Source organism: Tiliqua scincoides, chromosome 6, assembly GCF_035046505.1.
Source record: "Tiliqua scincoides isolate rTilSci1 chromosome 6, rTilSci1.hap2, whole genome shotgun sequence".
Taxonomy (NCBI): Eukaryota; Metazoa; Chordata; class Lepidosauria; order Squamata; family Scincidae; genus Tiliqua; species Tiliqua scincoides.
This window is the reverse complement of record NC_089826.1, coordinates 65,839,205-65,867,168: the sequence shown is the minus strand read 5'-3', so window position 1 is coordinate 65,867,168 and position 27,964 is coordinate 65,839,205. Positions and strand designations below refer to the sequence as shown.

At 39.5% G+C, this 27,964-nt stretch overlaps 1 protein-coding gene across 3 annotated transcripts; it reads right to left on the bottom strand.

Annotated features, from left to right (window-relative positions):
• Positions 1–877: 877 nt before the first annotated feature.
• On the bottom strand, positions 878–27,964 carry AASDH (aminoadipate-semialdehyde dehydrogenase). Of its 3 annotated transcripts, none has more exons than XM_066632429.1 (16): positions 27,892–27,964; positions 24,179–24,262; positions 23,172–23,423; positions 18,778–18,898; positions 17,334–17,665; positions 14,293–14,485; positions 13,339–13,580; positions 12,835–12,941; positions 11,100–11,272; positions 7,780–7,972; positions 7,075–7,193; positions 5,126–5,966; positions 4,484–4,647; positions 3,572–3,697; positions 2,909–3,040; positions 878–1,789 (listed from the first exon to the last, which is right to left on the bottom strand). In XM_066632429.1, exons 3-16 carry the CDS (start codon positions 23,399–23,401, stop codon positions 1,409–1,411), a joined length of 3,354 nt encoding a protein of 1,117 aa, XP_066488526.1. In that variant the 5' UTR covers positions 23,402–23,423; positions 24,179–24,262; positions 27,892–27,964; the 3' UTR covers positions 878–1,408. The 3 variants fall into 3 exon arrangements, with proteins under 3 accessions (XP_066488526.1, XP_066488528.1, XP_066488527.1); XM_066632431.1 differs by having other exon boundaries at positions 12,856–12,941; XM_066632430.1 differs by lacking the exon at positions 24,179–24,262 and having other exon boundaries at positions 27,892–27,924.

Sequence of the window (27,964 nt, the reverse complement as noted above, 5' to 3'; positions counted from 1 at the left end):
TTGTGCACTTTTTTAATTTTTCAAATGTTTCAAAGTGCAATTGTTTCTTATACTAATGTCATTTTAATTCCTATTATAATTGCAGAAAGTTATAAAAAGATGTATGTATTCATTGTGTTTTTGTTAAAAAATGTCAGGTGAATCTTATAAGGAGAGTCTGAATGGCTCTAGGAATCTAGTTATGTGTTTTTACCAACAATAACACCTGAGTAAAATTACCCATGACTAAGGGATACATTAGTGCAATTTCTATTTTCAGTTTTTGATTGTCAAATTTTAATGTAAATGGTCCATCACTGAAAATTTGTTCTATTTCAATAAAAAAAACCTACAAGTGTTTCTGTAGCTATGAAAGTAGTTTTGATTTCTTTTTTTTTAAAGTTTCTAGTAGTGACAGGATTTAAATTAAAGTTCAACAAATGAATCCACACTGATAATATTGGATAAACAAAAATTACAGTATAATACGTTTCTACGTTATTCTCAATTATTTTCCTACACCTAGAAAAATGATGGTATACATTATGAGCTCCACCCAAGAATTCAACTCACAACTGCAAACTGTTGCAGGTAAGAGATCTGAACAAGACCTATATATTGACGCAAATACTGTACTTCAAAAATACAGAACTGCTTTGGAGGTAGATGCTACTTTTTAAGAAGTTCCTATGTTAATTCCATGAATTCCACTATGTACAGTACCTTACAGCATTTTATAGTAACAATAAGAGGAAAAAAAGGGTAATTTCATGCAACAGAGTAGCCACACACACAGGTAGAACCTCTACTTAGTAGTTGGAATAGATACATGCATACACTCCCAAAAACAACCAACAAAAATTTTTAAATATATATTTTTAATTTATTTATTCTTTACACTTATTTTTTTTCCCAAACTTTCAGTTACAGTGCATAATGAAAAGCCCTCATTTTCCCACCTAAATCTGCTGAAATGAACTCAGTTCATTTCTTTGGTGAACTCCATTAGTTCATTCATTCCTGCAGTCTTGAAATTTTAATTAGTCAGTCTGTAACTGTTGAGTTGATGCTGCTCTCCAATGAAAAATCCACAACCCAAAGTATAGCCTCACATAAGTCTTAAATATAAAATGCTGCTTTTGGCCTTGGTAGGAATTATAGTCCCATTTTTCTAACTGTGTCAGTGAATGTCGTTTGGCATTTGCTGATAAGGGCAGTATGACCATGTCCCATGTTCATATCTTGAAAACGCATCTGTGTAATATGCATGAACAGTCTGATGTCAAGCAGACTATGTTAATTTAAATCCAAATACACTGGTTTAACAGATATGTGGACCAGCTTATTAGTTTCAACAGTTTTAGTGCACAGTTTGGGTCAAACGATGCACAAGACTGGCCACTGCACATTTATGAAGCTGTCTTCATATTTATGAAGAGCTACAAAACTCTAAACAATAAACATAATTATTTCTACAGCCAATAATGAGCATCGTTCCCCATACAATAGGAGAAGCGAACACTTCTCCGGGAAGTTTCTCAGCACTTTCCAGTGAACCAGTTTTAGCATTCAAGATCCATACTCTACCGTCCGTAGATGCCACTGCCAAAAAAGTTCTGCCCTCCAAATCATTATGGAAAACAAATGGAGTTGCATACACAGTTGATGTGGTCTTAAATTTCCACAATAAATTACCGTCCAAATTACAGCAGTAAGTGAAGTAGTCATGGGAGCCAAAGAATATATTTTCAGTAAAATTTGAAATACATGGCGATGAAAAAATTGGTCCATTGGTAGAAAACTGCCAAACCTACAGTTCAATATTTAAGAAATTAAAAAACATAAAAATTTCAGTTAGTGTCATTAGCAAGACACTTATTTTACTTGTTAGGAACAAACTAGTGATGCAAAGGAATCCTTCCATCTCCTAACGCTAGTCTTAAAAATGATAAGATATACACCTCCAATTCAACAGATCCACATTCATCCCCTTGCCCTGGGATAAGCTCCATTCGTGGCAATGGATTTACTTGGACTTGTGCCTGCTAAATTACTGATGCAAATCTGAGTGGATTCAAGGCAGTGGGGAACGACAATAGGATATGGGGATAGCTGCCAATTGATACAATCAGTAGTCGCTGATCCTGCCCTCCTCCTGGGCCCAATCCATCTTCCCCTATCCCCGTCTCTCTGCTGTTTGGCGTGGAGCTTATCCTCTCTGGCACATGTCAGGGTCTGCACTGGCACCAGCAGGAAGGCACAGGCCTTTCCAGCAGTGCTACTAACTTCTGCACTATCACAACCTGCTTTATGGCACGTTTACAACAGCCTGTGCCAGCAGAGAAGTCATTTCAACAGCATAGGATTGTGCTGTTATTTTCTTATCCAAAGGCCCTCCCCAAAGAGGAAAGGGAAGAATGAAGTATTGACTGCAGCTGTAATTCAAAGCCACTGCTTTAGTTCATCATTCAATGACTTCCTTTAAGCAAAGTCTTGCCTGGAAGAACAGCCATTGCACTCAGAACACAGAGTTTTCATTTCACTCCAAATAGCTACTTGTTCAGCCACAAATCATCACGTGATGAGACCTCAAGTGAAGTAATATCACGTGCATGAATGAGTGAATTAGGTCTCAGTGTCACTTCTATCTCAACTGCCCTTCTGAAAAACAGACCACAATACAACCTGCACTTGGCTATTACAAAAATTAATGCTAAAACAGTAAATTAAAAGACAGTTAAATTTAATCTGTTTAAGAACATAAGAACAGCCCTATTCGATCAGGCCCATCTAGTTCAGCTTCCTGTATCTCACAGCGGCCCACCAAATGCCCCAGGGAGCACACCAGATAACAAGAGACCTGCATCCTGGTGCCCTCCCTTGCATCTGGCATTCTGTTTATTTAATCTGTAACAGGATGGGTTTTTACCTTTTCTCCAAAGTGGCTAAAACAATACAAATTTCCATCCACACATCCAACACACACGTACTCCTTGCTGCAATGTGGCGATGAGAAGACAGGTTTTCCACAAAAGCTTTTCCAGATTGTATTCCCTGTAACCTGTGAACATATGTATAACATATGAGTGCAGTACCCCATGGCTTAGACTAATGAATAAGCTGAGCAGCTGAACAAAAATGTGGAAATATTTGTTATAGGGAAAATGGCAGAAAACTTTCCCTGTAGAAAACAAATACACAGCAATTGTTCCATGGGAACACTTCCTCCTACAGTGAAGCCACTTTAATAATTTTGCTTCCTACCATATTTCATATGAATACAACTGGAAAGATTCAATAGATCTTGCATTTGTTCAACTGGAGAACCAGTATGCTGCAGTGTATATATACCAGCATATATATACCAGCACTGCTATCAGTGTATATATACCAGCAGTGTATGCTGACAAGAGACTGGATGGGTTCATCAGAGAAACCTTTTCATTGTATACAGATAACCTTAATATCTATATATCACTATCTCCAAGTTACTTCTGCAGTGCCTCTTGCTTTTCCTAACAGACTTTAATGCCATTATAGAATCTGGATGTGAACACATTTCTGGATCATACACAACAAGAAAAATACATACTGGATTTGCAGCTAGCAACAGGCCTCCAAGCGTAGCAATATACAGGTGATAAGGCAAAAGATTTAGGTGGGGAGACGAAAATACAGCTCCAGCTTCACTGTGTAACTTCCAGACACACTCCTCCTTCTGTCAACATAAATGCAAATAAAAGGTTATGCCATTGTTCAATTAAAGGGCAAACTGCAGAATTTTCCAAGCATTTTTCAAAAACTTGCAAAATCAGCACATTTTAAATTGTTTTTTATTCTGCAGGTAAATCTCTTTGTGAAATACTGGTATTCAGCCTACCAAAACTCATGTCAATTCCAATACTTACCTTTTTCACATTAGATTTAGGAAGAAGGTATATGGTACACAGTTCTATTTCATAAACTAATAGCATTATGCAAATTCAGAAAGAAGAAAGGGTACACAAAAATGTGTGTTAACAAGTCAAACAAAGACTAGAATTGTGATGTAAATATGCCAAACAGTTTCTGTTTTACAATAGGAAAAACAGGAATAGTGTGGCAAGACAGGAATAGTGTGGCAAGCACTTTAAAGTGCCAAGAGAGTCAGCACCAAATAATCTGACAACCTTCTAAAGCAAATCTAATTAACTTGAATCTTATTTAATTTACTAATTATTTTCTTTAAATAATTTATACCTGGTTTTCCTACATTAATATGTACTCAAAGCAGCTTACAAAGTTAAAATCAATAAGCAATCAATGTTAAAATGCCTATGTCAGCTCATGGTCCATGACTCCCAGTTTGTCATCTAGGTTGAGTCAGTGTTTATTGGTAATGGTTAAAGCTGCAGTTCTAAGCATTTGACAGTGAGTTCCACTGAAATTGTTTACTTCAAAGTAAATGCTGGACAGAGGAGGCACTTTCTTAGTTCTTGTACATCTAGCATTTGTGACTACTTACATAAATATCTAAAGCATATATGTGTTGGTCATGAGATCCAATAAAGACTAGTCCTGTGGTAGGATCCACAGCAGCACTACTTTTCACTGCATCTTCAGTAGGAAATATCCAGTGTATTTCCCCATTACTGCTTCTGAGTACATACACAAATCCATTATAACATCCTGTATGAGAATACAACCACAGAAACAAACAAACAAAAAAGATATCTGGATGAGCATCGTAACCATCTTCGTGAATGCAAAACAATATGAATCATTAGAATCTATTTTCGTGCATTTTTATATACCTGAAATTCATAAAACCAGCAGTGTTCATTACAAGCTTGTCTCCACTGATGTGTACGACACTCACATAAGAAAGCAGCCACCTCATAACAGATTGTTCTCCATATTTATTTACTACATGATTTTGTTGACAAAAATAATCTACATGGGTTACTGAACTAGGGGTCTGAAAGCCAAAGCAAGGAAATCATTTCAGTATCCTACATCAGCTTTAGGATTTTTTTCCATAGACCAATACATCTACTGATTATTTCTGCGTGTATTGAACTTTAGATGCCTCTTATAGATCACTAGAAACACACTGCAGTTTGCTTAGTATGTCAAAAATATAGGCAAAACAAGATTTAAAACATACCAAGAATTATGAAGCTTCCACACTTAGACACACAGGCAGAGGATTCAATACGATCTGCAAGGTTTCTCTCCCATCTGACTTTTCCTGAAAATAGGTCAATTGCTTGTATCTTGTGAGAATGAGACCCAATATATACAGAGGCAGATAATTCATCAGCAGCTGGTATTACAACTAGTGGAGATGCATCTACACACTTCCCCAAGTTTGACTTCCACCTTATGTGTAATGTCAACTTTTCAGCACTTGTTCCAAGGTTCTCTTGAATGGGAAATTCTTGTACAGAATCAACTTCTGGTATATTTTCACTGCTGGCAACTGACTCACCAGGCTTACTCTTCAGAATTTCACTTGCTCGGTCTTGACATTTCATCCCATCAGAAGTTGTAAGAGGTGAAGAAGCCGCCTGTTGACTTAGGTGAACCCCCGTCTGTCCTCTATTACTCTGGTCCTTCAAGGATTCACATATAGACAACAACCGGTTTCCTCGGCTTACTGCAATAAATCCAGTGGTGTATGCCTCAGTCTCTATGGGCTTTCCAGATATTGATTCTTTACACTTTCTACTGTGTTCCTCTCCACTGCTTTCACTCAGTTTTCTTTTCACAGAATCGTTACAGCTTAATGTTTGATCCTGACTTGGAAAAACTGTTTTTAGAACATGTCTGTAGACTTCACCAATGGAGCGACTAAAGATCATTTCCAGAAGACCAGGGATTGCCCTGCCTGCCATATGTTCAATTTCCTCATGAAACTGTAATGAATTAAGAGAATTTCCACCACTGTACAAAAACAGTGAATCTTGTGAAATGCTGCTGGAATCATCTGGAAGTTTCAGAAGAGACTAGGGAAGAAGAGAAGAGAGAAAAGCATGGACCACACACCTGACTACACCCCAACAGTGAAACAAATTAGTAATTCACAGAGCAACAAAATCCCAGGAATCAGAGTAACCAATATAGACTATAGGTAGCCAACTGAGAACAGAGTCCAAGCCAACTGAAATTTTGCAAACATATAATATTTTTCCCCTTTTAAAAAGAAAGCAAAACTTATACTGAAGTCAGATGGCTGTGCCAGAAGGCAATACAAATAACTGCAAAGGAAAATTATTAGAAAGATTCTGTCTGTCTGTATGCAGCTTCTATGACATAGAAACAAGCAAATCTTTTAGGAAGTTTTCAGAACAGTAGCCTGAAAACAAAAATTCTATGCCCTACTTACTCTCAGAGAGGCAAGTATTCTAGTTTATTTGGCATACAAGGTAATATTCAGGAAAACCTGACAAATTAAATGGCAGTAGATTGCCCTATTCCTTACAATTGGTCCACTAGGGCCAACACTTATGATGGAAAATGTGTGAGTTTGGCTCTTGCTTTTATTTTTATCTTTAACTAGGGCAAAGGGTGGTAGCAAAATATGGGTAGGAGGAGTGTGGAGCCTCTTGTTTAAGTTCTGATCCAAATTGTGTGCTTCCTTGAGTATGCTTACAATTTTAGAGAAGCTTCCACTGGCTGTCATTGGAATTTGTTTTAACTCTATAGATAGCTCGGTGGAACATGTGTGATTGGGGTCAGAACCATGGCATGGCCTATGAAATAAAGCCCCCATAATCCTGTAACGCATTTTCAGGCTGATTGCAGCCCTCTGCCTCACACCAGTTTAGAGAATTAAAAAAAGGCGGCCAAACTTTTGTGTTCTCTGTAGCATGCAGTTGGCCCCTAGGGTCCAGCTCTAGCTTTTTGAGGGAAAAAAATGAATTGCTATGGTTTCCATACAGCTACTGCAATAAAGCCATATTAAAATACCAAATGAATGGCACTAGTTACAGTACATATACTAAAGGAGGCGAGAATATTCAGAATACATTCTTCTTCCTTATTCAAAACTTTTTAATTCCTGACACATATGGGGACCCAAAATGCAGTGACAGATGCAACTCAGAACACTACCTTCCATAAATATTGCAGTCTCTCCCACAATTCTTCTTTCTTGCATAGCTTACTGTTGTTCTTCCTGAAGTTCAGATGGCTGCTGTAAATCTTGTTCAATTCAGACACATCAATTTTGCCTTTGTACAAAAGAAAGAATCAAAAGAAGTTTTTATCACATCCACAAATTTAGCACTTCGATGTATTTGCTATAGCTCAAGTATGTACTTCAACCAGATTCCCTTGTTTTTAAGATATGAGCACTCATTCTGATATAACACTGAACTTAGTGAAAGTGGAGGCTAGGGCTAGAGAATCTACATTTATCATTGCATTAAAATGTATGGTGCAATTGCCACATTTTGGAGAATATGAGTATACAAGAATATGTAAAGACTGATTATGTAGAAATCTGCTACATCATACAACAATAGTTTACATGTATCAATAGTGCAGAAAGCAAGAGTCCCAATCCAGAGAATCATGTGCTTACATCTAGCTTGGCAAAGTTTTGGACATGGATTCAACCGGAACCCTCCCAGATCCTATATGGCAAACAATTTGAGAGACATTCAAACCTGTTTGTGATATGGTATGGAAATCTGCTGTTCTAAGAAAAGGGAAACTCAAAGTTCTCACCATGTGCTTTCAAACCTGGGGGTATCTAAAATGGCACTCTGGATTACAGTTCTTGTTTTTATTCACACTACTGTACATTTCATTTACCATGTGATGTGAAGGGCAAAGTGTCAATCAGCAAAAGTTCATCAGGGACTGCATGGCTAGGGAGGTGTTCCTTGAGTTCCTTAAAAAGGTCTTCTCTTTTTAAAATGCCTCTGGGCACAGCAAAAAGAATTAATTTTTCCTGTTGATACCAGATCACAGCACAAGTTTCCACTTGACAGTAGCCCTCTGCTATCTGCAAAATAAAATAATTTTACTTTGACAAAAATGACAGCCACAAGTGATAGAAAGAGAAGAACCATCCTCCCTACATACATCTGAGTCTGTATTGGCTTCAACTCTTCCTTCATTTTATAATTCAGATAAACTGTAGTGGCCATGAATGTGATGGAATGATTGTACTGAAGCAACAAGCAAGATACTGTATATAACCCTAAAAGCTTGGAACATAGTTAGTTGTTGCATCATTTGACCTAGATAAGAAATGCATAAGTACCTTTTACTGAATAAATTTCTGTTGGTATAGGAGTGACCCAGTTACACACAGTAAAGAATGGAATGATACCTATTTCTCAGCTACAGAGAGAGAGAGAGCGAGAGAAAGACTGCAATGCTGGCAATGAATAGAAATAGTTAAATGGCATCAAATATCACTTGGCAATACATTTTTAGTCCTATCATTATGCAAATGAATATAATATTCATGGCTATATTAATGGCTAACATCTGTATTTCCATATTTGACAGAGAGTAGCATTCTGGGGAAAAAACTCTTGACCATTGTTAAAAAATTGTTTACCAGATGAATCCTCAACATTATTTTGGAGGTCTACAGAAAATATTCTTGGAAGGAGGAGTTGGGCAAAGAGGTGGATCAGTTTCTTCCTTGTATATTTCCTCTCCAACTGCTCTCCCACACTTTGCCATGCTCACCCGCCATACAGCAGCTTCTTTGTTCGAGCTGACTTGAGAAAATGGGCCCTAGCAGATTCAGCTAGACTCATAGACAGCCATGACATTAACCTTCCCTTTAGACATAATGAGAAGCATCTAGCATCTTCCGAATGTTGGCTCCAGGGAAAGGTGCTGAGTGCAAGTCTGCCTCGGTTGAGCAAATGCTTGCATACTGCTCTCTGCTTTGAGAGTTCAATGGCAGAATAAGTATAGTGCACATGTACAACTCTCAGTTTCCATCAGACTGGAGATTCTATTTTAGAGGCTGGGGATATTTTTTAAAAGAATGATATTCCTGCATACCTTGATTTTCCTGCATATCCTGTCTGAAGAGGCTCTCTCCAATCATGCTCCTTCCCCAATTTTCCTTTCTGGCATGCCTGCTTGCAGCATACTCGCTGTACTAATAAGATAAATAACTTAAAGCCCAATCCTGAGCTGCCTGTTGCACCAGGATGCCACGGCGTTGGAACAGCTGTCGTGGCATCCTGTGAGCAACAAGGCAGCTGTGCCTCCTTTCTTCCCCTTTCCCTAGGTAAGGCAAGTAGCCCCACAATGGGGTTACTCAATTCTACAGCAAACCTTGGGCTGCCATAGAATCAAGAGCCTCCGTGTCAGACCCACAGCCAGACACAGAGGCTCTGAAGGCAGAGGAGCAGAGCTCTTCCAGTCCCACCTCCGTCCCCCGGCACGCCTCCTCCCCACCATCTCCCTGCCTCCCCCCACACAGGAACCCTGCCTCCCCCCACCTACCTCTCCACTACCTGGCAGTTTGGGCTGCCTCAGAGCAGCGGAGCTGCACCAGTCCACCAGTGCTAGCCCAGTGCCAGCACTGAGGGCTGCAGATGTGCCTTATGGCATGTTTGTGATACTCAGCGCTAGCAGTGGACCGGTGCTAAGAGCTCAGGATTAGGCTCTTAGTAAATTACTATGGCTGCAATCCTAACCACACTTTCCTAAGAGTAAGCCCAGTGAACAAAATAGGACTTACTTCTAAGTAGACCTGGTTAGGATTGTGCCCTAAGTTACTTTATGTAACACAAGTGGCACACAATAAAAAAAAAGTAGCACAATATATAATGTTCTTAATCTCTAGGAAACTCTGTTTTCAAGTCCAGGTTATTATGGGTGCTTTGATTAAAAGTTGGTTAAGCATGGAAAAAGCCAATAGGGAAATGCACACACAGGAAGAGAAGGCCTGGGGAAAGAAATACACAATCCCACAGCTCGCTTTCAGTCTCTTAACCATTATTACAATAGAGATCAGGACAATTACATCTTCACCAGGCAAGCATGGAACATATATTCAAAAATCTGCAGAGTCAACTCATTATTTGTTAAGAGCAAAATCATTTAAAAATCATTCACCTAATTTTTTCCTACTAACTCCTTCTCCCATTTCAGATGCAGTATGCCTCTCCTACTCTTCCCTGGTTCCTCTTCACAAAACCTTTTAAACCTCCCCTTATCAGCCTTTTGTCTCTTACTGTTCATTTTTATCAGTCTTTTGCATGGAATTTGAAGAAAAGAAGTGAGATATTCACTAACCCACTATTGTTAAGTTCAAAGCCTCTTAATTTCCCCTGAAAGAACCTCTAAGGGCACAATCCTAACCTGTTACGTCAGTGGTTTTCAGCACTGGCATAGTGGTGCCAATGGGACATGTGCTGCATCCTGCAGTTGGTGGCACTCACAGAGGCCTCCTCAAAGTAAGAGAATGTTTGTTCCCTTACCTCAGAGCTGCATTGCCCTTACGCCAGTGCTGGGAAGCACTGACATAAGGGGTTAGAATTGCTCCCTAATTCTACCAAAGCAATCTTCAAGAACTCTAGCACTATCCATTCTCCAAATACTTCAAGGATCAAAAGTAACTTTCAGGATACTAAAGAACTCTCTGGATAGTAGTTCTCAAACCTTTTAGCACCAGGATTCATTTTCTAGAATGACAATCTGTTGGGACCCAAAAGAAGTGATATCATTAACCTGGAAGTGATGTCATGGTCAGAGGTGACATCATCAAGTTAGTCCTTAAACCTAAGCCACAATAAGCCAAAGGTTCCATTACACAGTGAGCTTGTGCAGTTATATTGCACAGCTTGGAATTCAAACATTCCAGCTCAGAAGTTAAAGCAGAACACAGACTTGGATTCTTCTCCAACCACACAGCTCTCTGCCCTTCCCAGCATCCCATCTTCCCACCTATTCAGGGCAAAGCACTATGTCTCTCTCCACCAGGAGCCTGCCCTGCCCAGCAACTCTGTACCCTGTATTTTCAGCTCTGTATTTTCAATTTCGGCTGAGTGAGATGCTATGCAACCCACCTGAAATTGACTTGTGACCCACCTAGTGGGTCCTGACCCACAGTTTGAGAAACGCTGCTCTAGATATATTGTTATTTATTACATTACCTGCTGTATGTATTCAAGATTGAGCAGTTTCCCATGACGTTTAATTTGATTGTCCTTCCGCCCCAAGAAAAATATTTCCGCATCCTTAACTCTTGCAAAGTCTCCAGTTGCTCTCATTGTGCCCACAGGCAGTGTTACTTCATCATCTAAGAAACATACACGTTCCTTGCCTCCTGTACAAAACAAGAACAGGCAGTTCATCAGTTCCCACTCCACTAATCCATACAATGCAGACAGCAGTGAAAAGGGGGCTAAATAATAGATAGCACAGATAAGCTACACTTGACAGGGAAAAGCAACCCCTCCACTCCCACTAAACTCTAAAACATTTGCACAAGTGCACCTGTTTACAATGCTGATGTAATGTGATCTCAATAAACCACAATACAGGTTGAGTCTTTGTATCCACGAGGGTTGTTCTCAGAACCCCAAAATGTGGATGCCAAAAAACACATTAAAGGAAATTCATTTAAGAAACAATGTCCCCTTGCTCAGCAATTTAAAAACAGCCTTGCTTACCTTTGTAATGCACAAGAGTGGCAGGCAGACAGTCAATTTCTTTCCAGGCACTTAGAAAGGCTTCACTCTCAAGACAAGTGACCCCTCCCTTCACTTTACCAGGAGTAAAGCCACCCCTCCCTTTATTTTACACTTGTCTCTGCTTTTATCCCATGCCTTTTTTGATCTATTGTTTTGATTCCTCAGCCTTTTAATAAACTCCTTATTTTTACTATTGTAGTTTAACTTTTACTAGCCTGGCTTAACTAGGAGGCAGCAGGCTTACCACAGCTCTCAACCTATCATATCCTGGTACTGTTTGCTTCTTTCAGTGTTCTCTGTGGCAGTGGTTCTCTCACATCTATGGCATATGCCAGCTCAGGCAGCAGACTCCCTGGATTTTGTTAATCAGGGAAGGAGACTTCTGCAGGGCAACCTCCTTCTATTTGGGTGGTGTCAGTGAAAAGAACCAAATTCCCAGTACATCCCAAATAAGTGAGAAGAAGCAGCAGCAGAGAGTAAGAGAAAAGGGAGTCATTGCTAACTAAAGGTGCTGCACCCATTTTGTCCTCCAACTTTGCCTTCACACAGTGTCTTTATAATTCTATTTTGAAACAAACAACAAACCTTATCACTATAACACAAGTTACAAAAAGCAACATACTGTCAAATACATTACCTAAATTTGCCTGATCTTTTTTCAAAAAGCCTCATTATGATAATGGGGATCAAAATATACAACTTCATTTTATGTTTCAGAGAATTTCAGAATACATATATCTGAAGCTTCTGAAAGGCGGAAAATGCTAAAAAAAAATCTCTTTAACAACAACCATTAACTAATCTGCCTCACAGCACTAAAAACAACATGGTTTAAAAACTTCAAGTTCCCAATGATCTAGTCACAAGATTGTACACAGTTGTACTAAAAGCAAAAACATAAACCCTGATACAACAGACAGAAGGGTCATATAGCAAACAACTTCCTTCTAGCACTGGCTAACCAGGTACCTCCAGGAAATCAGAAGTAGGACATGAAGACAGTAACCTATCCTCAGCTACAGAAATTGGTATACAGAGACATACTGCTTATGAACATGGAGGACTTACTTAGTCATTGATAGATTTATCCACCCTAAATTTGTCTGATCCTCTTTTAAAGCCACTTTAGCTAGTATCCATCACTTCTTGTGATAGTAAATTCCATAATTTAAAAAAATGTAAGCAGAAAAATCACCTATGAACACTTGACCTTCACCTTCTAGAATGGCAGAACGATTAGCATCTTTCACTTCAACTGTTGTTCCAGACAGTGGTGATCCCAGTGGTACAAGGGAATCAAATCTAAAACCCAGGGGAAGAAAGAAGAGTATGGAAGGGAGGTAACAGAAGAATAAATATTTTCTTAAAACATTATTTGGACAAGCGATAAAAAATCCTGAAAAAGATTACCAGCATTTCAGCAACTTCCTACGGATACTTCATCTCCGGTGAACTATTACATATATTTATACATTTTAAATATACAACAGCACAAGCTCAATTCAGAATATATCAGCTTCTTTCAAGGTTGTGTTATTCATAAGGGTTATAGGCCTGGCTTTGAAATTCTTTATCCCAGAAACCCACTGAACTTCTCTGAGTGTTCCATCTATAGAGGATTTGTACTACTAATCCTTTTATCATTTATTCATCAATTAAAGTACAAGCACAGGACAAAAAACAGAATGATATTTCCTACCGATGACAAGAACTAAAAATCTCTTCAGGAACCTGGTAGCAGGTTGCCCAGCAGGAAACTTCTGTTATACCATAGATATTAAACACATGTGTTTTGTTTCCCTTTCCCTTCCAGCTTCTCAACACATTTAGGTCAGGGAATGCTTCTCCACCAAGAGCCAAGATGCGCAGTGATGTATCAGCTGACAACACAGTTGATTGAATGAGATTAACTCCAAATCTTCTCAGAAGTGTTGGTGTAGCCTGCATATTGTGTAAAATAAGCATACAGGCAGGTTATTTGTTATTCTAAGAAATCCGCTGCTATACTGAACATACTATCAAATACAGAGAGACTGGCAACTGGCAGCCACAGACATAATTCAGTCTGCAACAGACAACCAACTGGCACTAGGCAGGTTCTTATGGCTACTACCACCACTTCAAATTAAGACTTCAGAGTGAGAATAGTATAACTTTTCAGCCATCTGGGCTCAGAATCTGTAAATATGGGATGGAAGGAAAAACCAGTGGTATCAACTGTATGACTGCAAAGCAATCACACAAGTACTCTAATCTCAATTGCTTCAGGATCTGCTGGCCAATCTAATAACTGATCAGGAACACATTGCCTTGGTTCTCAAACTGTGGGTTAGAGCACTTGTACAGGGTATCAAGATGCCTGCAGGGGAATTGAGAGCAATGGGACTGTGGTGGCACAATCCTATTAGGACACTGTGCCCCGTCACACAGATGCTGGCACGATGTCTATCATATCCTAAGTCTGCCCTAGCCATACCGCACCAATGGCACACTGGCACAAGAACCAAACATCAAGACTGTCCTACATAAACCAACTCTGGTGCAGCCCTTCCTACTAACACTCCCTGCATTCATGGAAAGACACAGCTGCATATATGCATTATGCAGAGTGAACAGTAGTTGGATAGTCAAATCACCACTTCCCACATCTTACCTGTAATATAGACACTCCGTGGCGTTTAAAGAGAGTCTCAGACAATTCATGCGGCATCATTTTAATCACCGTAGGTACTATAAGCAGACAAGCTCCACTTGCCAGGGCAAGAAATAATTCAATTACAGATGGATCAAATGTCAAGGGAGAAGCCAAAAACACTGTATCATCTGGGGTAACCTTAAAAACATCTCTAAAGAAAAAGAGATGAATACAGATACTTCAGCCATTGTACAGTATAAGTTTTGGAGTCTGAGGCTGTCACAGTGTCATAGAAAGCCCCTTACATTTTCTACAACAAGAATGATGTCACTCCATGCAAAATTCAAATTGTCAACAATTCCTCCTCTCACCATAACAGCAGATGTTTTGAGGGCTACCACTCGGGTTGTCAGTTTTCAGTAACCTTGAAAGCTCAGAAGCAGCAGGACATTCCTTGGGGTACTGCTCAGGCAAAGGCCAAAAGAAAATTGGGCAGGGTTCATGTACCCCATGAGACATACGCATAGCACATAAAAAAGTAAAATGATTTAAAGTACAATTTAAGGAACAAACAAACATGGGTAGGGAAACTAATTCCCCCTTACAGTTACACTCACCACCTTGCAGTGCTATTCCCTAATAGCCTTAGGGCCCAATCCTATTCAGTTTTCCAGCACAGATGCAGCTGCAATACAACCCCAGTGTAAGGGAACAAACATTCCCCTACCTTAAGAAAGCCTCCATGATTGTCTCCCCACCACAGGATGCAGTGCATGCCCTGTTGGTGTGGCTACATTGGTGCTGGAAAGTTAGGTAGGATTGGGCCCTTACTCTCTGCTGGGCTTACTTCTGGCATCAGAGCTTCCACCTGGGAGCAAGTGCTTGAACTATATACAGTTTGAACTATTGTTGTAGGGCAGCATCCAGTAACCTTCAAGTTCTAATGATTTAACAGGTGAAAAAATCACTGAAAAGGTGCTGTCTGGATCATATCTAATATTGCTTATAACAGTCCAAAATAAAATCAGGTCAAGTAAATAAGGAAGCAAAATGATGGATTATCATGTTATAAAATAAACTGAAATCCTGAAAAGCATACAAAACTAAAGTATGCCTTCAAGGCTGACTGTGCTTAAAAATGTGTTTTCTAGAACTGAAATGATTTGATGGCTTAATTCAACCATAAAAAAACATATGGCTTATTATTTCTGTTCTGAAAGCAGGGCATTTGAGCAATCAACTGGAATTGCAGCAATAAAACTCCAGCAAAACAGGGACAGGAATTCAGATGGAGAGAGAAGTGACAAAACTTTAAAAGACAATTAGGACTGTTTGTAAAAGATAGATTGTGATTCAGTGCATAGAGAATTGAGAAGTACCTCTATCTTCAAAAAGCAAGTAAATCTTTACTTCTTGCATACCAGTCAATCAAGACTGAAACTGGCTCAGGGTCCAGTCCTATCCAACCTTCCAACACTGGTGAAACTGCAATGTAGCCCCAAGATAAGGGAACAAATGTTCCCATATCTAAAGAGGCCTCTGTGACTATCTCCGCACCACAGGATACAGTGCATGCCCCATTGGCACAGCTGCACCAGCACTGCAAAATTGGTTGCAACTGGGTCCTCATTTGCTGAAAGATGTAAAAGAAAATGCACTTAAAGAGAAAATTATTATTATTAATTATTAACAGTATTTATATACCGCTTTTCAACTAAAAGTTCACAAAGCAGTTTACAGAGAAAAATCAAATAACTAAATGGCTCCCTGTCCCAAAAGGGCTCACAATCTAAAAAGATGCCAAGGAATACCAGCAGACAGCCACTAGAACAGACAGTGCTGGGGTGAGGTGGGCCAGTTACTCTCCCCCTGCTAAAAAAAGGAGCACCCACTTGAAAAAGTGCCTCTTACCCAATTAGCAGGTAAAATAACTCTTTACCTAAGGGCTGACTCACACATGCATAGCTATCACTTGCTTTATGGAACATAGGAACTGATGCCACTGAAAAGCACTGCAATTGTGTTGAGGAGAAGTGATGAAAGTGTCTTTAAATTTTGATGGATGAAGTGATGAACAAGCATGTGTGAACCAGTCCTTAAGGGCTTATAGAGTTGGTCTATATTGGTTTTTTCTTCTTTAAAAAAAATTAAAAATAAAAAAGGAGCAGGCACCAAAAATGGAGCATAAACCAGCTTGGTGAAGTAGTTTAATACATTGTTTCTTGCTGCAGTTCTGATCTCAAGCATGCTCTTCTGCACACTATTTTAATTTTTTTTAAACTACGATATTACTACACACTAGCTATACTGTTGCAAAATCTAAATCGCACACTTTCACTATACTCTCATACAAAAAAAATATGTTGGTACGTTCCCACTCTTGTTATCTGCCATCAAGTACAAAACATGCAATACTTTTGTTAGTATAACATTACATACTAAGGTGAGCATTCTAATATAATTACAGCAGGCTACCTCCAAGTTCATTGCAAAATAAAGGTCTGATTAGCAGTCAACCCTAAACAGAAGTAAGGCCAAATAAATTAAATGAGACTTCCAAGAAAGTATTTTTAAAACTTCCATCTTAGTGAAGAGGTATATTTTGAAACATAAGCAACAGGATGTTTTCTAAAGCTATAACTGCAAATTTAATCTGAGAAGAACATATTTGTGAAGATGAGGCTGCGGCTAGATCTTCACCCATATCCTTCTATATTTGTCTGGTTAAGGGCACAATCCTAACCCCTTATGTCAGTGCTTTCCTGCACTGACATAAGGGCAATGCAGCTCTGAGGTAAGGGAACAAACATTCCCTGACTTTGAGGAGGCCTTCGTGAGTGACACCCAACTGCAGGATGCAGCACATGTCCCATTGGCACCGCTATGCCAGTGCCGGAAAGCAATGACATAAGGGGTTAGGACTGCGCCCTAAGAGGCAAGCTTTGCAGACAAGATTTATGTTGGATATTATCTTTGCCAATTTTAGGTGCTTTCAATGTAACAACCTGCCCTCGAGCTATTTTTTTAAACAGTCGTTTAGAAAAGGAAAATGGACTTACTGAAGATGAAGAACATTTGGTACTATGCATTTATGAGGCACTCGTACAATTTTGGGGATCCCTGTTGTTCCTGATGTATGTAAAATATACGCCAAGGAGTGTTTCTGCCTAACATCCAAAAACCCTTTAAATGGCTTTGCTCCATGTTGGTCTAAGATGGGTGCCTCCCAGTCACTTCTCACTGAAGAACTTTCATTGTTGTTATCATTTACACAAGCTATCAGTGGATTTATATTAATGTTGCAGCAGTTTCTTTGGAAAAGTATTAAATCAAGTTTCTCTATTTCAATTGAATCATGGCAAAACAAAGGTCCATGTGTTACTGCAAAGCTCTGAAAGAGAGTAAAAGATGTTATTATAGCGTGTATAATCTATTACTTTTTTCTCTGTATTATGATCTTACAACAAGTAATTCAAAATATTTTCAAAAGTAATGAGTACTTTATGACATCTTATTTGTAGGCTGACTTCAAGAGAAAGAGATTTTCACCTAAGGCCGTGGTCCACAACTAAATGAACTGAAGCTTGGTGAAGTAGCACAGGACTAATGCTTGCTGGTTTGGACCCCAAGACTCTTATGGGATTTGAAAACTGCCTATAATTTTTACATTTTCCTGAATTCATGGGGACTTGCTTCTAGATGCCTGGCTTATTGCTGAAATAGCATCAACCAAATGCTGTGAAATACTGTTAAATATATAACAATAGCATGCAAGAAATTCTGCAAATGGGGCTAAGATAATTATCAGCACAATCCTAATCAACTTTCCAGTGCCAATGCAGTTGCAATACAGACTTGAGGTAAGGGAACAAACGTTTCCTTACCTGGATGTGGCCTCTTTGACTGCCCCTTACCACCACAAGATACAGTACATGACCCTTTGGCATGGCTGCATCGACACTGGAACATGAGTAAGGATTGGGCTACTAGTGTGTAAAGTTTATAGTAAAAAACAACAGACTTAAGTTTAAAACCCCAAGCAAATCAGCACTAAGAATGAGTTCAACTGCAGACTAATACAGTTTTGAGAGCCCATCCTAAGAATTCAGTTGGGCTTACTTCCAAGTAAATACAGAGAGACTGAGCTGTACGTTTGAGAAGCAAGAGGTGAGAGCCCAATCCTACCCAACTTTCCAGCACTAGTGCAGCCGCAAGTCAGCCCAAAGGTAAGGGAACAAATGTCCCCATACCTTGAGGAGACCTCTGTGACTGCCTCCCCACCACAGAAGGCAATTCACACCTCCTTGGCACAGCTGCACTAGGCTTGGAAAACTGGATAGGATTGGGCCCTGAATCTCCTAATAGCATGTTTTCAAATCATATTTTAATATTTAAAATATTTAATTTAATATTTAATTTAAATACTTAATTTAATATTTTAATCATATTTTAATAAATCATATTTTTAATATTGAAAAAAATGTTGGAAGCACCTGCACTTACATCAACTTTGTTTTTGTCTACAAGGACATACTGGAAGTTACACTTTTTCATAAAAGAAGCAGACAGCATTGGCAAGGCATCTGGATCAATAGGAGAATATGCAGCTGGCACTTGAAGAATTCTAACAAAACACAAAATTTAATTTAGTAACGAAAACTATCCTCAAGAACTAGACATTAGAAATAAAAAACATTGTCAAGTTACAACAAAATTGTATTTATTTAACATATTATAACTGGCCTTTATTTCTAGATATTAATAGAATATTCTTTCAGTGTTATTCTGCACTCAGTATTATGAAAGTCAGTTCAAACATTCCTAAAGTAACTAGCAACGTCCTTTACATTTTAATCTCCATAAGGAATATTAAGAACTACAGCAGAGGGAATTGATCTCAGACGTGTATTGCAAGCAGTGGTAATTAAACTTTCCCTCTCCTGTTGTGAGTTGTTATTGGGCTTCACTCTTAAAGGAGAGGGTTCTGGACATCCATTCTGGCCCCGCTCTTTTCAGCTATCAATGCTTCTGGTCAATTTCCCAAAGTCTGGCTTAAAGCCATAGTGATCCCCATTTTTAAAAAAGGTGATCCCTGCAAGCCGGACAATTTTAGACCTATCAGCTTAATTTCTGTAATTGGTAAGCTGTACGCAAAACTTCTCCTTCAGCACCTTAATCAATGGATTACCCATTCTAACATCTTGGGAACAGAACAAATAGGCTTTAGACAGGGGAAATCCACCCTGGATCATGCCCTCATTCTCCAACATTTAGCGCACAAATATTCCACCCAAATGAGATCAAAACTCTCTGTTGCATTTTTAGACCTCAAAGGGGCTTTTGATAATGTGAGCAGAAATCTTTTATGGATAAAACTAGCTCGTATGGGGCTAGATCCTAAACTGCTTGCTCTTATCCGGGGTTTATATTCAAATACAACTGCCCAAGTTAGATATTCCCCGAGAGGTAATTGCACTGATGAATTTCTCACCAACAAGGGGGTGAAGCAGGGTTGTGTGTTGGCTCCTACACTGTTTAATCTCTTTTTAAACGACCTGGCTCCTGCTCTAGCCCCTGTCGACGGTCACCCTCCTGGATTGAGGGACTTGCAGGTCCCAATTTTATTATATGCTGATGATGCGGGTATTTTATCTCGTTCTAGCTTGGGGTTGAAACGCTTGATTAAGAAGTGTATTGAATTTTTTTGCTCTAATGAGCTACAAATTAATTATACCAAGTCAAAAATTGTAGTTTTTGAAAGGTCCTGGAGAGTGGAGATTTAATGGACAAACTGTAGAACAGGTTAGGACATTCAAATACCTGGGCATTCTTTTTTCGCATAATTTAGCATGGACGTGCCATCGTTATATGGCTCGCTCCCTTGCTAAAGCCTCTTCGCAAGCCATTGTTAAATTTTTCCATAGCAAAGGTGGCTCGTATATTCCAGCGGCACTGAAGGTCTTTAATGCGAAATGCTCCCCCCAACTTCTATACGGGGTGCCACTCTGGATCCAATCGTTTAATAGCTCACTGGAGCAGATTCAGTCAGTCTTTTTAAGAAGCATACTAGGTTTGCCCCGGTGTGTTTCTTATGAGGTGCTCTGTATAGAATCAGGTCAAATCCAACTTGAAACTCTGGCGTGGATTAGAGCGACTAAATATTGGCTTAAAATTCTCTACAATACTGATTCCAACACTCTTCTATTCCATCTTCTTGATGACCCTTACTTTACAGATAAATTTTGGACTACAAAAATAAAACAACTGGGAATTCAGCCTGATTTACTTGGCCAGTTGTCACAAGACGAGGCATTAGGCTCATCAAAGAGAGACTCCTGGATATTCATACTTCCAATATTTTATCTGCTGCCAACAAAGTCTGCTCACCATTACACTTTCATTTACCGGTCAGAGTAGGGGAAATTCCCAACTATTTATACACTTTGGAATGTCCAAAAACTAGAAGGGCCTTTTCTATGGCCCGTAGTAATTCCATTCCATCTGCTGTCCTCTGGGGCAGATTCAATGGTACTCCTCCACATGAGAGAATTTGTCCATGTTCTCAGCGTGCTGTAGAAACTTTAGTCCATCTTCTTTTCCATTGTCCACTTCATTATGAGGCCAGGAGGAAATGTCCAGCTCTCCAACCCTATCTCAATTTTTTCTTGGAGGATTCTGCTATATTGCAAGCCTTATTAGCTTCCACTGACCCTAACACCATTTCCCAGATAGCCACATTTATCTCGCAAATTGTGGCGTCTAATCTGAAGCATGCCCCCATTTCTTTGAAGTCTCTGAATTTCGGGAGTTAATTGCAAGTTGGTATGTTATGTTATAAGCAAACATTTTTTTTTTAGCTGTATGAAAGTGTTTAATGATCTTTTAACTGTATGCCAATAAAGGTACTGAAACTGAAAAAAAACAACTACATTTTAATCTCATGGTGATTCTGATGCAGTGGATGGCCAAAATATCTCTGCATTCACTAAATATCTTGAACTGAAATAGATATACCATGCAATTCTATGTGACAAACCCCTGAGAGACAGCTTCCCACCCCCCCACACACAGAGAAGTTTGGATGAAGACAGTGTGAAAATTATAAGTCTAATCTACATAGAAATTTTCATAGGTCTTCCCTGATACACAGTTGGTAGATGGATTTTGCTAATATAAATGATAAACATAAGATTCTTTAAGATTTAAGATCCCACTAACAGCCCAATTCTGTGGGGCTGCCACAGCACCAAAAACATCTGTCACAGTATCCTACGCACCCTGGGCCACTGCCACTGCCACCTCGGGAGAAGGGGACTTTCGTCCCCTTCCCTTCAAGTAAGTCAAGCAGCTCTGCAATGGGGCTACTTGATTCTGCGGCTGCTCTTCAGCTGGCACAGAACTGAAGAGTCCCATGTCAGGCCATGCAGCCCAACATGGGGCTCAGGATCTGGTGGAGCTGAGCTCTGCCAGACCAATCCTGTCCCCCTCCTGCCCTGCCCCCTCCCCCGCCACACCTCCTCTTGTCCTCTGCCTGCCCTTCCCCCACCCAGAACATGGGCCCAGTGCTGGCCAAGCATGGACTCATGCTGGGCTAGCTCCAGCATTGGCCCACAGAAAGGGCTCACAAATGGACCTTATGGCACCTTTGTGACAGTGCACTCCAGCAGTAAGCCGGTGCACAGGGCTCAGGATTGGGCTCTAAAAAGCATAAATGAAGCTGTGTTGTATTTTAATAAAACATATAAAGGATGGACATACAGAAATGTGGAGCAAACTTGAAATGCCACAAAACAACTCTTATTTTCATTGTTTTGTGAAATTAGCATATGAAAACTAACTGAATGTTTCCCAAGTGACAAGGCATGAACTAGAGATATAAAAATTTTATAGCAATCTCTGGCATACCTGCTTCTCAAAATAACAATTCCAGAAAAATGTCTCCCTGACATCTTTTGAAAGCTCGAATCGGTTACTGACAAATAAAGAATGAACTAACTGGGCTACTTAAGCAGAGTTACATCATTAAAGCTAACCACATCAGCCTAAGACTCTATGAACTAAGTCAGCTATGAGCACACCTATCTGTCAATCATGACAGGTGTACTTGTCAGTTTCTATAGTGCAGCTCAATTTTGAATAGGGGGGAGGAATGGGCTGGATTCAGCCCTCCACTCACTATGTTTCAAATCCCTTCCTTTGAGGAATCCAAATATAAATGGACTTTTGCTCTGATTAGTATAAAAAAGTACCTGCGGTTCTAATTCCAAATTTCTGTGCCTATGTTCATGGCCAGGATCCAATCCAAATGCATTACTAGTTCCATGCACTCAAGGGAACTTGTGTCTGTGTTTCTTCACCAAGAGCCCCCCTCCCCTCCCACCATGACATTTGGCAAACCTTTTTTGAAACTGAAGGAAGTTTCAAAGCAGTTTCTAACAAGGTATAATAGCCTGCTCTTTAAAGGAAAATAAAAATTCTACTGAAGATGACCAAGGTGTTAGGTACATGCAAATTCTCTCTCTCTCTCTCTATTTCATAGATCCGGATTCAGAGAGAGAAACAAGCTGTTTTATGAGAACATGAACACCTGAAGTTTAAGAAGAAAACAAACCCAAAATTTTAAGAAGAAAGTGGATTTTGTTCATCACAGTGCACATACTCCATCTAGTGGTTTAAATTTCCAAACAAGTTTGGGTTTGTGGCCATTTGTTTTGCCAGTAAAAGCCACCCTGACATCTTTAATTAACAGATTCCTCTGGAAGCAATTTCAAAACATTTAGAGCAGGTTCTAGGATAAACTAAAACAAATAGGCATTTTAATAATCTGAATAAAGTGACTGCAATATATTCTAAATTCATATTAAAAACTTTATGTGAATATGAGCTCATAGCAATACCCAAGGATCCAAGAAGGCAGATTAATCGCTGGGTAGCAGTAGAGACCTATTTCCAAGCATTCAGTGACATGGCAATGTTTCCTAAGGAAATCTGTCAGCTCTGTAGCTAGGCTAATAACAGTCTTGTATGTATAGATAACTGGAGTGTTACTGTTGCAATCATCAAAGCACACGGCTCTTCTCGCGGGATATAAACTGGCTGCAGTCTGAACCAGTTCCTGAAGAGTCATCACCAGTATTTATACTGTATACCTAAAAGAGTAAAAAATAATAATAATAAAAAATTACTCAATAGTAACAATATAAAATCTTTTGTAAAGCACAGAATCTTCTTCCAATGAATTTAAACAAAAATTAATAATGTCTATTAACAAAAATAGGCTAATTATTAACAAAAATTAATAATTATGTCTTGGTTTATAAGGCAATAAGATATCATTGCCATATATATTCATTTTCTAGAGTACTAATTCCCCCCCCCCCCCAAAATATACCTATAGATGTTCAATAAAACCAGCAACCTACATCTATTATGGATCAATGACATATTTCTAGCTGGCCTGCTGGTTTTAACTTGCCATTTATATAAAAAGGATTTGATTAAAGATGTTTTATGTTTATAGCAACAAGGTCAGCATTCACAGATCAAGAACACCTATGTCTCTGTAGAGAAAATATTAAATAAAATCCTGGCTTCAATTTATATAGGTATAGAGAGAGATTACAATCTGTGGGGGGAAAAAACTGGAAATGCAGCTAGATTAGAAGGCTTTTAGTTTTACCCGGCATAAGAAAAGGATTTTATATTTCTTCTAGAATCTAAATAATGTTTGCTTAGAATTACTGTGTAAGGAAAAAGTTGCAATGTTAAACTAGAAATTCAGTGCACCAGTGGAACAATTAAAACAATTCTTGTTAGAAAGCTTTTTCAGTTTTTGGGAAAACCTTCATTAAAATTAAAAACAATTCTCAGTTGTTTGGATTACATTAACTGTAATGGGACTTACTTCTGAGTAGACATGCATAAGCTTGAGTTCTCGGTATACAATTTTTAGGATTTGTACATATGAGTTGCCCTTTAGATATCTTTCCTAGAAGTCAAGAAATAACTAGTGAGAGCAGGTAAAGCAAACAAAGGGGGAAAAAAACTTCAAAACAATACTTAATGCCTGGTTTAACCAACATGCTTCTCAAATCTGATTATAACAGTTTTACATGTTATTCAACACAATCCTAAGGCAATATTTAGGATACACATGTATAATTTTACATTGTAATTCATAAATTCTGTCAATATGTGACAGACATGGAAGGATCCAAATTCTAGTTCCTAGGCACCCAGTTCCTCCTAAGTAGATGTACTCAACCATTTTTCTGCGGCCTTGTGAAAATTAAACCTACAGGCAGCACTGTCATAGCGTTTGTCTCCAAGTTTATAAGCCACCTAAATGTGATTTGGGAAGAAAAAAACCAGTGTGTGTGCTACATGTATTGAATTATGAACTTCATGATTCAACAGGCATCTACACTTTAAATTCTAAAGCAACTGGTGGGTCACTGTGAGATACAGGAAGCTGGACTAGATAGCTTTTAGCACTGGATAAGTCTTTGTGAGAATTAGAGCAATAAAGAATTCAGAACTAAATTATAATAAAATACTTATGAAATCTAAAAAGGTCCCACTTTTTCATGCTCATATGGATAGGAATCTGTGTGATCACATCTTGACTGCTATTTATCATAAAATGATTAACTTGTTGTACTCTTGTTTTGTGTCTATATTAATAAAAAGGAGTTAATGCAAAGCCTGTCAGTTTGAATTGTAAAAACAGGCTTGAACGATATGTCTAAGGTCCCAGTCCTATGCACATCTACTCAGAAGTAAGTTCCATTATCATCAATGGGGCTTACTCTCAAATAAGTGTGGACAGAACTGCAGAATAACAGCCCAATCCTATCCACACTTTCCTGGGAGTAAGCCCCATTGACTCTAATGGGTCTTGTTTCTACTTCAAGTAGCAGTATCTTACCTGAATACTACAACAATATTTTATTCTCTGCTAGAACAAGGCAACAATAGTAGACAGTACCCACAAATATACTTTGACCCATCTCCCTCTCGTACTGCCTAGCAACAGCTGAACGCAGGGCCACTATACAGAGGCGCACATATGCTAAATGTAATTTATGTGCCAGAATGACTAGCCTGAATGTGGAGACATGGTTGCTTTTTATGTAGCAGACACCCATTTACTCTCTTTTTACCACTTATTATCTCTGTACTAGTTCCAAACACTTTGCAGTAATATATAAATATTGTCAGCTGCTGCAAGCATCACACATTTCCTATACATAAATTATATATAGTAGAGAAGAAGACAAACCATTTAAACCAGCATGCAGATCATAATTTTAAAAGAGAGCATGAGATGCAGTAATATGTTCACATACCAGGTTTCTTCTCTCCTTTTAGGAAAACCCTGAACCTATTTTTTCCTGTTGATGTTAAGACAAAGTGCCACGAACTTAAAAAACAAAACATTAAATCTAAAATAGGTAAAAGAGATTAGGGTAGTTCATGCAATCTGTGTATGCTGTACAGTGATGTAAAAATATAGATATTAAAATTTTTTTTGCACATATCTGGTTTGATAACTTGTATTTGTGCTTACCTAGAAGCAAGTGCACCAAACTTAATGAAACTTTCTTCCAAATAAACATGCATAAGGTTGGTCTGTAAATGCAACCTATGAAGCTAAGGTGGTGACCTTAAAGATACTGTACAAGCTTATGCATGTCTATGCAGAAATAATTCCCACTGAGATCAACAGGAACTTTTCTCCCAGTTAAGAGTATACAGGACTGCAGTCTTACAATGCAAACCTATGTATGTGCATTCAGATGTTAAGTTCCACTGTGTGCTCCCAGAATAGCAAATGAGACTTATTTTCCCTTAAATACATGTATGGTCAGGTTGTATGTGGATCTGGGCTTGGCCATTCACTACTGTTCAGAGGAAGAGATAGAAATGTATACAGGTTGAGTATCCCTTACCTGGACTGCTTGGGATGGGAAAATGTCTGGATTTTGGATTTGTTTGGTTTTTGAAATAATTGCATAAATATAATGAGAACTGCTTCCTCTTGCTCTTTTCACGGTTATCCATATGGGTGTCTGCTGCCCCAGACATTTTTCAACAATATCTGTACAGGTACACACTGCAGAGAATAGAACTTACAGCCTGTACCTGCGCTATATATGGGAATGAGCACAAGACCATTTAGTGCACTGTTTCTCAATGTTTGTCCCCCACTGTACCACTTTCCTTGGTCCACCTATTGGAAATACCACTGGAAGTAACTGGTGATGATGTTATGGTCAATTACTTCTGAATTGGGAGGCCAGATGCAACATGACAAACACTGGTCTAAGAGGCTCAGGGAGGACAGGAGGCTTTTTCAAGCACATTAAAAGTGCAAGCTGGAGTTCTACAAGCTGAGAAGAGCCTCCTACTGCTGCTTGTCACATTGCATTGCTGGTCTCGCTGCCAGGTGCAGGGTGTCTGAGGGTTCCATAAGTACCACCGGACACCATCTCAAGTACCACAGGTGGTACTAATGCCTCTGATTGAGAAACACTGTTCTAGGGTTCACACTAGAGAAGACAGGTCTTGGACAAAAATGTCTGGATTTCAGAAGAGTCAAAAATAATTCAAAATTTCACATTTTGGATGTCTGGAGAAGGGGTAATCTACCTCTACAACTGAAAATAAATTTTTTTTTTTTAAGTAATGGAAATGGGTGGAGGAAGAAACTGGAAATAAAAAAAAAACATCTTGAATGAAAATAAATAAGGAATCACTAAGCTCTTCATTTGCTTTCATGGACTTATGCACATGAAGAACATAAGAGGATCCCTGCTGGATCAGGCCAAAGCCCATTCAGTTCAGCTTCCTGTATTTCACAGGGACCCACTGCATGCCTCAGGGAACAAACAAGACAATTGATGCCCTCCTTTGCACCCAGCAAGGCAGCCTATTTCTAAAATCAGGAGGTTTCACACACCCATCATGGTTTGTAACCTGTGATGAACCTTTCCTCCAGAAATCTGCCCAATTCCCTTTTAAAAAGGTATCCAGGCCAGATGCCACCACCACATCCAGTGACAAGGAGTTCTACAGACCAATCACATGCTGGGTAATTACATTTTTTCTTTGGTCTGTCCTAACTCTCCCAACATTCGATTTCAGTGAAGGCTCCCTGGTACTGGGTGTGATGGCATCTAGACCAGGTGTCATCACCACATCCAGTGGCAAGGAGTTCCTCAGACTCACCACACAGCAGGAAAAGAAACATTTTCTTTTGTCTGTCCCAACTCTCCCAACTCTCAATTTCAGTGGCAGCCCCGCTGGTGCTGGTGTTGTGCGTGGTGGCAGCCAGGCCAGAGGCCATCACCACATCCAGTGGCAGGGAGTTCCACAGCCTAATGACACAAAGCACAAGGCAGAGCCTAGCCAGGCTGCGCTGAGCCCAGCTTCCCTGCCAGAATGGAACTGGCAGCTCCTATAAGGGGAGGCTGTGGGGAGCGCGGGGCAGCGCGGCGGCCTCCACCACACAGTCAGCCCAGGCAAGCTCTGCGGCCCGCAACGCCTTAAAGAGCCGTTGCTTCGTCCGTTGGTTACCATAGCAACCGCTCCACGCGGAGGGTCGCGCGCACCCACCTGTTCCGTACTCCTTCCCTCTCCCCCCGTCCCTGAAGTGAGGCTTCCATACAGTTGCAGCGTCCAGGGAACC